Source organism: Trachymyrmex cornetzi, unplaced genomic scaffold (assembly GCF_001594075.2).
Source record: "Trachymyrmex cornetzi isolate Tcor2-1 unplaced genomic scaffold, Tcor1.1 scaffold276, whole genome shotgun sequence".
Classification (NCBI taxonomy): Eukaryota; Metazoa; Arthropoda; class Insecta; order Hymenoptera; family Formicidae; genus Trachymyrmex; species Trachymyrmex cornetzi.
In genome coordinates, this window is record NW_017297438.1 from 299,490 (window position 1) to 314,247 (window position 14,758).

A 14,758-nucleotide genomic window follows, 5' to 3' on the forward strand; every position below is an offset into this window, starting at 1 on the left:
CCCCCCCCCCCCCCCCGCCATATTCACCAGACCTGGGTACCTATTATGGAAATAATCAGAATGGATTCCGATCGAAATTATTCAATTATTCCCTAGATTTCTATTGTGTTTTCTGGGGAAAACGAAATAATTCTGATTATTTCCATAATAGATACCCTGGCCCCTTCCGATTATCACTTGTTCCGGTGGCGCATGGCTTAGCTGGGCTACACTTGGTCAATTTCGAAGAAGTGCAAAATTGGTTGGATGAATGGTCCAAAGACGCGTCGTTTTATCGCCGCGGTATTCATGTATTGCCAGAGATGGCAAAAATGTGTAGCTAGCGAGAGACGATACTTTGAATAAACCATTTTTTGTATTTCTCTTGAAATTTTCCATTTTTCATTGATCAAAAAAACCCGGAGACTTAGTTGCGCACCTATAGTATAAAGATGCCTCGAAGAAAAAAAGTAGTTTGCCGAATGTGTAAAACCATAAAAATAAAAATTACCAAGTCATTGTAGTTAATATCGCGCACATCGCGATATTAAAATATAATACATAATTATTTTAGACTGAATTAATGAAATAATCCATATAATAATGGTACATCGTATAAAATTCTGCATGTATAGACATTTTTCACAAATCTCCACATCAATTTTTTGAAAGATTTTTTCACAATAAAAGATCCGTGATTATCGTTTTTTTCCACGGTAAATGTAAAACGAATATTGCAGATCTGATTGCATTTATATTAAAATTGTAAAATTTATATTATGATTATTTGTGTGGAAATACTCAGAGAGAAGGTACAAAAATTTATCAAATTTTCGTATCGTCCAATTTCAATTTAAGCCGATTTACATGTCGCAAAAAATTAATTTATTTTTAATTATCTCTAAATACAAATATACGAGAAAATTTTTTTCTCTGGTTCTTGAATCCTCGCCACGCTGAAAATTTGTAATTTCTGATGTACTTTCAATTTCGGCAAAATATAAAAACGAATAGCGAAAATATATGTATTTCCTTAATTGAACTAGTTCGATTGCACAGCTTTGGAAAATGGAGTCGTCAAGTCGCCAGAAGGGAGAAGAGCCATCGTCGAGAGAGAGAGAGAGACGTATTTTTTGAAAAGTTTATTTATCCCTAAGAGATATACAAAACAAACATTTCTTCTCGTGTAACTATCATAATTCCCCTAGCAATATAACACAGGAAATTCATGTCATGATCCTTTTTCGAAATATTTCCGCTTCTTCCATCTTTTTTTCTTCGTTTTTTTCCTTTTTTCCCCCCCTTTATTCATCCGACCGTTCTCTCCATGGAACGGATACCGCGTCTCACACAATTTCAGTATCAGTTACAATCCGCTCACTTTTTTTTCGTTCTCTTTTATAACCAGCTATACGTTAAAATTATGCACATCTGCAAATCAGTATTAAAATATTACAATTTGATATTTTACAGTCGTTTGTTATCCGCGTTCTCTAACTCCCTCTAAAAAACAGGTTCCTTTTTTTCGCACGTTTTGCTCTTCAATTGTTAAAATCCGTATCTTTTGCCATCCTTTTTTCCATTTTTTTTTTTTCATTTTACGTCGAGACAATGTGCTCCGGGGAGGGGAGGGAAAGGGAACGGGAGGCGGGGGAGAGACGAAGAGAGATTTTTAAACATCCTTGAGAAAAATGATAAATTTTCCGATCCGCTGCCAAATATATGTATATCCAGGGTGCAAGTGTGTCAAATCTCAATCATAAGTAAACCTCTAAAAATTCATATAGAAACACACGAGTGTAAATGTACATATAAACATATATATTTTTACATGTTTATATGTATATTCATCTCGGCATCATTCAACGACGAAGAGAAGAAGAAGAAACTAGTGAGATCCTATTTCTGTTTTTCTTTTCATCGTTCTTTTCACTTATCGGTTACTCGACTCCTCTCTCAGTCCCCTCTCTAATCCCGAATACGATTAGAATCACTGTACACGCTATAGGATCTAGGAATGTTAATATTACAAGAAACCACAATAATTTATTATAATACAGCCTGCTGTACACCAGATGACTCGAGGCAGTACAAGACAGAGAAAACGCCTTTTCTTCGCGGGGAGCTTATCTCCTATTAATCCGATCACTCCCGGGAATATGATTTAACGAAGGAAACGACGGTTATTATATCATTCACGTGAGTCTCGAGACGAGAGATTTGAACGTATTACCCTTTTACTACTTTTTATTTTTTTTTCCAGTGAGTTAAAAACGAATGTGAGAGGGAGAATGGCGATGGTAAGGGGCAGGGACCACTTCAGTATCGGGCTAAGAAGAAAAAAAAACAGAGAGAGAGAGAAAGAGATAAAAGGTCAAACGAAGAAGAAAGTACAGAACATCTTACACGGTGCATTAATGACGAATTCGGCACACATGCACTGACTCCGCTCTAATGCTGCCCTGACATGGTGCGAGTGCAAAATTACTTTAGTGCTATGCTAAATTGCACTGTCAGAAATATTTGCACGTCAGTGCAATATTTCTTGAATACGTTCAGTTCATTCGGTTGGTCCGAAAAATTCAGCATTACACTGGGCTCAGTTTTTATTTATCGGATCTGACAATCTTAACGCACTGAGACAGTGCGCACAAGCCGAATGCGTGGTATTGAAAAAGTTGTTTAAGCACTCAGTGCGCACTAGTGCAGTCTGCCGAATTCGCTATAAGACTACGATCGCACGAGAGTCGCGCGTCAATTTCAATATTATACTACGACCAACATTATTTATTCGTCTATTATCCGTTACTTTATTTTAACGCTCCTGCGACTGTAGCCTTAAAGAAAAATAAAGAAATAAACATAATTCTGCTGGTATTATCAAAGTCAAATTTAAAGTTAATAAATGTTAGAACGGACGTGGAGTTGCGGTCGAATTTATCGGACAAGAGACAAAATTTTGTTGGTTGCAGGCCGCCGGCAGCCTCAAAACAGCGCGAATATCTACGATAAAAAATGGAATTTCGTTTTCGTAAATACAGTAGTTCGTCGTTTTTGATAAACAAGCATTAGAACTTGGCGCGGCGATACCGCTGCTCCACAAGAATATCGTGCTACTAATTTTGATTTAATATTAGGTCCCTGCACATGAAATGTCGATTTTATATATACATCAACGTATTTTTAATTTCTGAACGAGTATAAGATGCATATAAATTGTAGGATAATTGAGAAAACTCAATTCAACATTTCTTAATAATTATTAAAAAAGATCAATAAAAATGTTCACAAAATCGTGACCGAAAATACAGGAAACTTAAAGATAAAAAGATATAAAAAAAATATATATATTTCCAGTTTTATATTCCGGACGTTAAATTTTGTATACACTTGATCATTTTTTTTTCACACGATTCGTTCTAAGTATGTAGTGTCTACAATAAACCATTTCTAAATTATTTCTTACAATTAATTCTTAATTTATCAAAAACCAATATAGAAATCATATAATTATAATAAAATAATATAGAATTAAAGGTAATGGTAATAGTAACACATTAACAATATCAATATTATTAATGTCCGGTTGAAATATCTTTAAAATAGAAAAATATAATAAATTTCTCAATTTTTTCGTGTATTTCCACAGTTTGAAAAAGCAATAATTATGATCGTATTATTGTATTATGCTCGCGTATAAGAATTATAAACATACATAATTCTGATTATTAAAAAGAGGTTCACTTTTTCAAAAGGTGACATCTCATATGCAACGATCTAATAGAGAAGCTGCGAGCTACATACACATGCACTCTCTTTCTCTCTCGCACACAGTTTCTCCCGATTCGATTCGTCGCATCGTTTATCGGCTAGGTAATTAAGGCTCAATCACATGGTGGCTCGTGGCTTGTAACACCGCCGTGTAATATCGAAAAAAGTACATCGTACGCTAAAAAAGACGTAGAGAGTCGCCGGAAAATTCAAGTCTGCGTTAAGATACACGTATACTTAATTCTAAACGTACTTACAGCTACTACAAGAGACATGTGTGTATCTCGATAAAATCAATTATATATTCGCAAATATGCGTAAAGCGGCCCCATGCCCCATCACGCGCGCTCAACATGATCGATTTGCTAAAAATATACGAAAGAAAAAATGAAGCTTTCTGTACAAGGATATACAACAATTGTCTTTACGTGTCTGTGTCTGTGTATGTGTGTGTGTTTTGTGTATGTGTGTATATATACGTGTCCATGCCATAACGACGCTGACAACAAGTGAACAGAATTGAACTGAACTGGAATTGAACTGAACTAAGAGAAAGATCCCCAAAAGTATAGTACATGCCTGTCCAATCTGAACTCCGGAGCTAAAACGCAAAGCTGACGCAAAATAATTCAATGTAGGTAAGATTTCGTGGACTGTAGAGTGTTGATACGCATTTAAGTGACGCTTATCGACAGTTTACGATTTCTAAAATCTTACATTGAATTTTTTTATGTCGATGGCTTTGCGTTTTGGCTCTGGAGCTCAAAATGGATAGGCCTGGTATAGTATATTAATTTTGCAACGACACACAATATGACTTGCCTCTCTCGAGAACGAGGATCTAAAACAGTGATCTCTCCCGTGCCAATGGCAATGCGTGAAAAAGACAATCGAAAAAGCATGATTTTTGCATATCGGAAAAAATCCAAAAGGACACGTAAAAAGAATTACAACTATCTCCGATCCTCGTGCTAACGGGGCCGTCATTATCGCGGCGTTTCGTCATTAGTAAACTAAGCTACATAGCTCATAATTATAGCGTCGACGGAGCAAAAAGTCAACAATGATTGAGCCCCTGCGCCTTCCATCCGGATAGAGAAAGTATGGGCCTTGTCTTATCTCTTCCGCTTTTGTTTTTAATTCATGGTTCTGATTTCTTTTTTCTTTATTATCTTCTGCTATCCTACTAGCCGCTTTACATCATCGTTACTATCAATATGTTAAAGTACAAATGTTCACTCACACAATGATCCTCGCTCGCTCATGCTCGCGCACCACTCATGCATACCAGTTTTTCCTTTTAAAATAATTACCATAATTAGCGCGGATTACTTTATCATTATCGTAAATAATCGGGGAAAGAATTAGGAGGTTGGTTGGTGGGGATTGTTGAAGAGCTTGGTTGATTGGTAGGTTGCTTGGTGGTTAGTTGCTTTGTTTTCCTAGTGATGGTGGTGTAAGTACGCTCACGCTAAGGTCAATGGTACGTACAGTAGGTGAGGTATGCTTTCAGGATGAAGGACACGGGGTGATAGATGAAGAAATTTCGACGTGCATCCGCTATTCGTCGTCATCCTTCCATTCTTCTTCGCTGTCGCTTTTTATTGTAGTTTGGTTCGCCTGCGCACCTCCTACCATTGGGGCTCCGTCATTTTGCATTTTCTTTTTGTACGCGGTCATTTCCTGCGAGAGGAAAAGGTATCTCATATTTATTTCAAAAATATTTGAATTTATCTCATAAATCCATTTAATCAAATCGATTTCAATTGTGCCAAAAGGTATATTAATATATTCCGACATACAGACGTATATAGGAAAACCTATTACTTTTAGTTTCTGATTTTACATGATTGCAATACAGGACTAGGGGTCTTAGTGGTTAAAAGCATAAGGTTGATAAAATTTCGATACGTTACCCTTTCGTATCGAGCTTTATCCTTTTCTGCCATAGCCTCGTATTTGGATTTGGTTTCGGGATCTGCGTCCGACCATTTCTTGCCTAATTCCTTAGCTATATCACCTACACCATATTCAGGATTCAGCATTTTGACCTTACCACGTTCGTCGTTGCAGAACCAGAAGAAAGCAGACCTGATAAAATTAATCATGAAATATATCTGCGGCTATTGAAAGGGTATCATATGATACGATAATATATTAAGCTAGCCATTTTGTAGAAACTGAAAAATAATTATAACTTTACATTAAAAAATAATTTAAAAGTTGCAGGAAACGGATCATAAATTTCTCTAAAATGCGAGTAAAAGCTTAAAAAAAAAAGTTAAATTTTTGTTTCCATTTAAATTTTAAAATTTATTTTTCTCGTTGCATATTTAAATATTAATCAACGAATTTTTTTTCCTCGAAATACATTATGTAAAAACACGAGGGCTTACAGCGATCTCTTGGGAGCATTGTGATCCTTGATGTGTTTACGTTTCTTGCCCCTGCCCTTATTTTCTCCCTTAGGCGGCGTATAGTTCTGCATCTCCGTGTCGTATCTCTTCTTATCCTTCTCTGCCATTTCGTGGAAACGTTTCTTCTCGATGTCTGACATAGTCTACGACACATGCGGTATTCCGCCAATGTAACGTTAGCGTTTTTAGTTGGTCTCACAGATCGAGCCACGTGCGATAAATGTTCAATTACTGAGGAAATAAGTGTTTCTCGGCCGGTCCAGTATATTCTGTCGTGTACAGTCGCGTGCATGCGGGATAATGAATACTTTAAAAGACTCATTCTTTAATGACAACGTCACGATGCGAAAGATTTTTGCATGTATCGGTTGAATTTTCTTTATCAATAATCTCGATTCCGCTAAACAAGATGAAGATTGACGGTTTAACGAGGCGAGACGTGTCGGTTCGTAACGACGCACTTAAATACCATACTTGCGCGTGACGTTTACCGAGCACTACATATTTATTCAGAGGCCAAGATCAAAGTAGCTCTCGCGAATCAGTAGGCCTTTATAGACAGAAGAACATTATGTATCCCACTCTCTCGCTCGCACCTCGAGCTGTGAAACCACAACATACGGGGAAATCCAACAAAGTATCATTTCTAAGTTAGTTCTTACATTCCTCTTGGTCTTAGTAAAGAGATCTATTAATTTATCTCGAATTTATTTGCATAGAATAAGATATTAATATGAAAATTACTTATTTCTATAAAACATATTTATAACATTATATCTATAAAAATATGATTTGTGCATAATGAACTATAGGGAATAATTCTTAAGAGAGTCTCACCTTCCACCTCATTGCACACTTTTTGGAGAATTCCCGGAAGACGATCTTTTCCTCGGGATGCTTCTTTTTATGCTCCTGACGACATGTCTGGACGAAGAACGCGTACGCTGTCATCCGTCCTCTTGGCTTCGAATCTTTTCCTCCTCTCGGCATATTGTCCCGCTGCAGACTCTGAGCGTTATTTTGTTGAAGATTATTTTGCGGTATCTGCTGTATCGGGTGCTGAAATCCAAGCAAACGATCTACAATGCAAAACGCTGCCGCGGCAAACAGACTGCAAAAGACCTGTTAACGCCTTTAAAACAGCAAGTCTCGACAATTTCTACTCTTATACCAAAGAAGATTTCTGAGACGAAAATGCTTCTCTATATTTCGATATGAAAACCAAAAAAAAGGCTCTAAATTCTCAAAATAGAAATCTTCCATTTAATATATTGAAAGAAGCTCTTAAATGCTAAAATAGAAAACTTCCACTTTCGCATCGGAAGAAATTTAAATTTAAAAATAGAAATGATCTATTTTTACGTGTCATAATTATTTATCTATCTTTAGGAATATTTTACATTAAATCGTAAAATAGAGATTTTCTATTTTTAAATCGAGAAAAATTCATATATATATATTTGTTAATACGCGAAGTAATATGCGCTGTATCGTCGTATTATGAGAAATTTGCATAAGTAAGAGAAGAGACTTCCTCGCGTGTTATTAGCTCACGAGGAGCAAAAAAATAAAGATTCTTTTTTACTGTGATGCGAAAGATTGGTCACTTAGGACATTGCTGCGAGCGAATTTAGCAAGATATACGCGATAATATAACTGAGACGTGTCGTTACGCACTTTACGTAATACGACTTGCGTGTTAAATTAATGAACGGCTGCGGCCCGCGATCTCACATTGACAATGAGACACACGTAACAATGCTCGCCGTACAAACGCGCGTTTTTGATTTTGTCAAGTAACAATGGTCATTACATTGTACGTACGTGTAATATTATACAGTATATTATCATTATGTATATAATTATTATGTTGTTTATTACACATAATGCCATATAATAATAATACAGATTGGCATTATATTATTATAATTATATTATCAACAATGTTACATGCTTGTTACCACTCCAACCGTAGTCCCGCAAGTCTCATCATTGCGGAGAGTTACTGTTAAACTTAATAATTTGACGTAGATTTATAAACAAAATAATTATATAGATAAAATAAATAAATAAATACGAAAACACACATACATATGTATGTCCATCACGTGTCTTCGTTATGGATGAAAAATAAATAAAAATTGAATATTCTTCCAAACGTCGCTGTTGATTGATAATTTCAGAATTGAAAGCAGACAAAAAGCATCTAGGTATATAGAGGTAAATAAAAAATGTCTATTTTTTTAGACATGACTCGAAGCACGTGCGCACTAGTTTGTATACATTCATGCTATACACGTCACATAACCGATCGGGCTATGCTCTTGCTCCGTGGCTCTTTGAAATGTGTAAGACGTGATATAGCACAATTATACTCGTACTATACGTACAATATACCGACCGTTATTACTCCGGATTGCGGATAATAATAGTTACCACGTACCTGCAGAAATAATCGGAAATCTAGTTGACCTACGTGCGGATGTGAGATCTGCCGGCAAAATAACTACTATGTAGAATCGACATTGTCATTGAGTCGCTCCATAAGTAATGCGGGTTTCTTTTTCACTTTCAGACGATGTAAAACATAAACGACCGCTTCTTTTGCGGATCTGCTTCCGCGATCCGGTAACTCGCATTATTTATGGGACGGTTCAATATATCGCATTACATAAAATATATACCTGACTTAATTAATTAATTACGTCTGATTTTTGTTAATTAATTAATTAATATTCAATTTTGATGGCAAGCGTTCTTAAGAACTAATTTACCTACGCATCGAAATGTCTGAGAACAAAAGAGTAAAAACGGAATGTCTGAGTAACGAAAGAGTAAAAACGACTTTCAAGGTATATCCCGCAACGAAACGATTTCGCGTTATTTTTCCCTTCTCGCTTTCCTTCTCGCACTCGCCGCGGTATACAAGGGATTAAGAATTTATGCCCCTTGGGCCGCAGGCGTTACATTACGGCATATGGTTTCCTATGGTCTCGCAATGCGCGCGATGGAAATAAAATTAACGTCGGGCATCACGGAAACGGAAGTCAGATGTTTGCGACGAGGAATATTCTACGAACAACAACAAAAAAAAAAGACAAAAGAAAAAGCTTTAAGCTTGTGACCGCGATTGCGGTCTCGTTTGTTCAGCAGGTGTTCTTTCATACCCAAACACTCTCTCATTGACGTGAACGCACTGCGTACGATTTTTTATTAATCTGTCAAAATATTAGCAAGAAATTGAAAAATCCTACGTTCCTTCAATTGGAAATTTAACGAGTTTATATATTGGCAGAAATATTTTAGACTATTTTAAATAGAACAATCGAAAGTGTTCTGCGCATTTTCTAACATTAGAAACATTTATTGATTTACTTTACACTATAAATTTGTTCCTTCATATTAACTTTTCTTTATAAATAGTTGAGGAATTATGAAGAAATTAAAGTAATTTAATAGTCTGGTTTCGATAATCAGAATCAAATACTAGCACTTGGTGTTTGTCTACCATTCTCTCGTTGAAAATTGTTGCTGTGTCCATTTGAGACAAATGCTAAGAATCATACTTACAAAGTATTATCTCGAGATCTACCCGTGAGTGACTCTCGGATGTAAAGAGAGTAAAAGTGTAAGTAAGAAAGTAACTCTACGGTATATTTTTCAGTACAGTGTCCATTTGTATGACTCTTGAGAGTGACTCTCGACTGCAGCTCTCTCAAATAGACACACACACGAGCCATTAATCTTTTTACTACAGAGTTCCTGACAAACGTAGGTACGTTAAACTCTAAGTATACTCGTATCGGGGATCATTACCGCGTGTCTGTTAATTAAAGCGTAAATTGTGCCGATGATACGTAAGTTTTGGTAACGGCACGGTACTGTACAATTGTAGGCGGGTATAAAGTTTAGAAATCGTTTTAATTAAAAAAAACATATACGCGCATGAGAAACCGGGCCGAGGGAATAAGAAAGAGGTGAAACACATTCCTCGTTTGTCGGCATGTTACATGAAGTCGAACAATCTAAAAAAAAAAAAGATCATTGTATATGTTAAATCGTTAATGTGAAAAAAATAATCTAGTTTTCATTCCTCTAAGTAATAGAAATATTTTGGTGATTTTAAGTAAATATTAAATAGTTTAATTCTGTAGAGATACATTCGGAACAAGTTGTTTCATTCATTAAAGTGACGTAACTTTTCGATGGAAAATCGAAATCCGACTCTACCTACACATGTCTATTATCTTCTACTTCAAATAGCTAAATTTTAGTACTTCATGGAACTTTTAACGAAAAACGTTTAAAAGTTTCAGATTGAGATATTGTGAAAACGTGTAAATTACGTCGCTCCTTTCGAGCATTATTATTTCGAAAGTGCGTAATCGGTCCGATCATTCATCATCACAAACTTTCATACGTGAACTTTCATATGTAGTCTAACATATATTCCGGAACAGGATTCCGCTTTCGTCGCACTATTACAAGTTCCGATTATCCATTAACGATGAGAGAAAAATTACACGTGACTTCAATATCACTGTCAATATCAATGATCAAGATCGAGAGATCGCCAGAAGAAGATGGCAATCTTGGATTCCTATCAAATTCACAGGAAAGGGATCTGACGTTTTTTTTCCAGAAGAGAAAAGACGACTTCAAGTAACTGTACATCGTGACGACGTAATCGATTAAAAAGCTAACATAATATAAATGGAAATTTTATGAAAAGAAAAAACCGTTTTTAATTAAACACTATTAATTATCAGTTAAAAATGGTAAAGCCATGGTTTTCCTGATATTACAAAGAAATAATCTCTTTTTTGTTTCGAACACTCACTGGACAAAAAGAATGGTTTTGCTAAAGTGTCTAAAAATTTAACTAGCTACAAATCTAAAAATGATTTTGTCATAATAAGGTTACATAGGACGTTCAAGCTGACTAGAATACCAAATTTTTTGCAGCATTGCTCGTTATGGTCGAGTTTCCTACATAATTATTCTAATAATTCAACAAAATTATTTTCAAATCTGTAGATCTGAAAGAAGTATTTTATATGAATAATCATAATTTGATTGATATGAAAATCACAAAAACTTTATTTTCCAATTGAAAAATGAGAGAGTTTTTGAAATTCACATATCATAGCTAAACGTTTAATGTTTCAGCAAAATTATTCTTTCCGTGTACTTTCTCATGTAAATATATGCATATAAATCTTTCCAATATTCTCGAAATCTAAATTTTAAATCTGAGCAGTCTCGATCAATGTAAACTAAACAAACAACCTAAAACGAAGGAGAGCATGAAGCGTCTGTGAGGTCAATTAGGGAGTATTTCTGTTCCCTTGTATTTGACAAATTTTTCGATCTGTTCCGTTTAGTTGCAGGGTATCTGCGTTCTCCTTTGACCTTCCTCTCCCCTCTTTTCTCGCCACACACGACGACCGAATGCGTGCTTGGAGAGCAAAAAAAGGGAGGGAGGGGGGAAGGGGGCAATTAAAAAGAACAGATCTCTTGACACTTAGTGCTAATGTGAAATCGCGAAACGAGCAACGAGAAAGAACGCGATAATATCAACCGGCAAGCGCGGCCGGACTTGCTGAACGCGAACGCACTTATGAAGAAGGCCGCACGAAACCCGGAATCAATAGCGGACGGCGGATGTACGTACGTACGGATGGACGGACGGACGAACAGACGAACGGACGGACGGACGCGACGGGATGAAAACCGCGCGCGCGAGTCGGGACAGGAACCCGAGAACGATGAAACGCGCGAAAATCCATGCCCAATCAACCAGACATTGGGATACGATGACAATCGGAATTGCTTCTCAACTCTATACATGCGTACTCGAATTATCAGACGAAGAATCACTCGAGAATCTGTCTCTTTCTTTCTCTCACATTAAGCACGTTTTTTATTCCCGCACCGAAACTTACTTCCTCGCTGTTGCCAAATATCAAACGTATATCTCTATTTCATTTTTTGAGTTCCGAAAGTATACTAGTTTAGTTACAAAAAACAGAGCTAATATGTATCATGTTTTTTTTTTCTCGTACTCAATATCCCCGTAGAATAGCTTTACACGACACGAAATCCTTTTTGATTCGCACGAGATAACCGAAAGAGGATCTCAAGGGTTCCCGTCTCTCCATCGCATCCATCCAGATCCGCATGCAATCGCGAATCTTGTCGAGGCGAAGCAGGCAAAAGAGCCGACCGATTAGTCGGTCGTTTGCCTTTTCCGAAAACGTTAAAACGAGCGAATACTTTAGGAAGCTTTATTAAAGTCTTTGGAATTTTCTTCATAGGAAAAGGTTACAGAATTTATATCGGGGAAAAATCAGCTCGAAATTGCCTAAAGATTCTATAGGATTAAAGGAATGCGATTAATTGAAATACCCCGTATACAAGATAAATCGTACGAATTTGTTCTGTTTAACTCGTCATTACACGAAGTTGCGTTACAAAAAAAAATCACGTTTCTATTCTACGTATTTCTAAATTCCTTTCCTCTCTTCTATACAAATAAAAAATCCAGTTACCAAGATTATCGTTGCCGGCGATCGGTGAAAATCGATCAATATATGCACCGAAATTATATACCTCTCTCCAATAACAATTCCTTCTTTTTACTGCGAAATCGCTAACACAAGAGATGATAAGCGGAATTTCTATAGGAATACTGTGTTTCCTTGCCTTTATACGCATATGAAACGACACCGAAGAAAACGAAGGATACGAACACCATGCATATACCTTTTATCGCAATTATCGCAATCACGTTCCCGGATCGCCTCGTCGTTGCCTATCAAAGCCTACCCCAAGTACAACCGAAGGGATATACCTAACTTTTCTCTCGATACCTGGGCCTATCGCCGCTGACGATCTTAATTCCTTAACATATCTTCGAGATGCAAGCAGTGAGGCGAGTTCGTCTCAGGTAAAACCCATCACGACTCGATATTTTTAATTTAAAATGAGATATAAATTCACCAAATATCAAAAGAAATATGAATAATATATACAGAGAATTGATTCACGAATGAAGTGAATGTGTTTCGTTGGAATCGTCGATGACACGATTTCGTTAATTAAGGATTAACCACTTTGCCAAGATTCGTTGATGCTCGAATCAAAATTTGCGTGTTCAAACTACATTTTCCAGTAATTGTGAAAATCAACAACCGATCGAATACTATAACGAGATAGAAGGGACGGACAAAATCAGACAAAGCTTTCCGTCAGACTGGCAAAAAGACAAGCAGGAAGAGAGACAGAGAAAGGAATCTTTCATTAAAAAATTATACATCGTATGAAAAAAATCAACTTGCGTGCAGCGAATGCGAAATCATATTTGGGAATTTTCTTGGTATATTTCTTGCGCCTTATAAATCGCGAGCGCGCGCGCGTGTTACTCCAGACAAATTATTTTATAACTTTATAATTAAAATTATATATATTTGGGATATTTAAATTACTTAACGAACTCATGTCCATTTTTACCAGTATAAATTTTATTAACTTTAATCTCGGTTCAACTTGCTCCTCATCTTTTTCTAAAATTTTTAGAACTAGAAAAAATGAAGAGTTATTGAACCGAGATTAAAATTAAACTACATGGTAGAGACGGGCATCAGTAAAAGCATTTGAAGCATAAAGAGTGAGATCGTTAAAATGAACGGACTCTGCCGCGTATTTCACTGGAGGCGTTCGGAAAAGTTGTCAAAACTGGCCGCATGGCCACCTGGTCGAACCGGCTATATCTCTGTCTTCGTATTACAGCCACCCGCTCGCTCGCTCGCTCGCCGAGCGCGCGAAAGTAGCCGAAAGACCGACGAGCAGGGGGAACGAGGAGGAACGAGGGGACAGAGGGGTGAAGAGCGAGGTCGTCGCGTTTCGGCCTACGTATCTACTACTACAACGTGGTACAAAGGCATCGCATAAACGCCAATCCGTTACCGAACGGCCGTTTCTTAGATCGAACGAAGATTCAATTTGCGCGCGACAGAGGAACGATCTTTCTTTTAGACGAATTTATATTCACGCAACAATCTTTAATCGTTTCCCCAATTTTGAACAATGGCGACTCGCGAGCATTGACTGACAATTAATTGAGTTCAGTCTTTTTATCGTGTCTTATCTATTTGTGTCACCTTGAAACTCGACGCGAATATCTTGGATCTTTGTAATCAAAATGCGGACATCCGGTAACGCAAAAGCATTTATAAAATGCCTAAAGGAAGCGCAAAGGTAAAAAAAAATGGGGAGGGGGGAGGGGGAAGACTTTGGCGCCGCTTGCCAAGAACGCGGGAAAAGAAACCGCCGTCGCGCGCGCGAAAAGGGAGACGTTACTTTTTCTTTCTTCTCGAGGCGCGAGGGTACGGTTACTCGTACTTCGCAACATACCGGGGACATAACGGGGGGCGTGGACGTTTGCGTGGTAATGGGCGAGAGATGTTGCTGCTGCGGCTGCTGTTGTTGCTGCTGGCCCTGCAACTGCTGGTGCAGGTTGTTCTGTGCGGCAGCGTCCATGACTCCGCCTGGATACCACCACTGTACGCCGGGCGGCGGTGCGGAAGGTG

At 37.2% G+C, this 14,758-nt stretch overlaps 1 protein-coding gene across 2 annotated transcripts; it reads right to left on the reverse strand.

Moving 5' to 3' along the window:
* Positions 1 to 4,878: 4,878 nt before the first annotated feature.
* LOC108762090 (Dorsal switch protein 1) lies at positions 4,879 to 14,752 on the reverse strand. Of its 2 annotated transcripts, XM_018508911.1 has the most exons (6): positions 14,583 to 14,752; positions 8,611 to 8,658; positions 7,005 to 7,226; positions 6,147 to 6,310; positions 5,667 to 5,841; positions 4,879 to 5,433 (listed from the first exon to the last, which is right to left on the reverse strand). In XM_018508911.1, exons 1-6 carry the CDS (start codon positions 14,706 to 14,708, stop codon positions 5,311 to 5,313), a joined length of 858 nt encoding a protein of 285 aa, XP_018364413.1. In that variant the 5' UTR covers positions 14,709 to 14,752; the 3' UTR covers positions 4,879 to 5,310. The 2 variants fall into 2 exon arrangements, with proteins under 2 accessions (XP_018364413.1, XP_018364414.1); XM_018508912.1 differs by lacking the exon at positions 8,611 to 8,658.
* Positions 14,753 to 14,758: the final 6 nt, after the last annotated feature.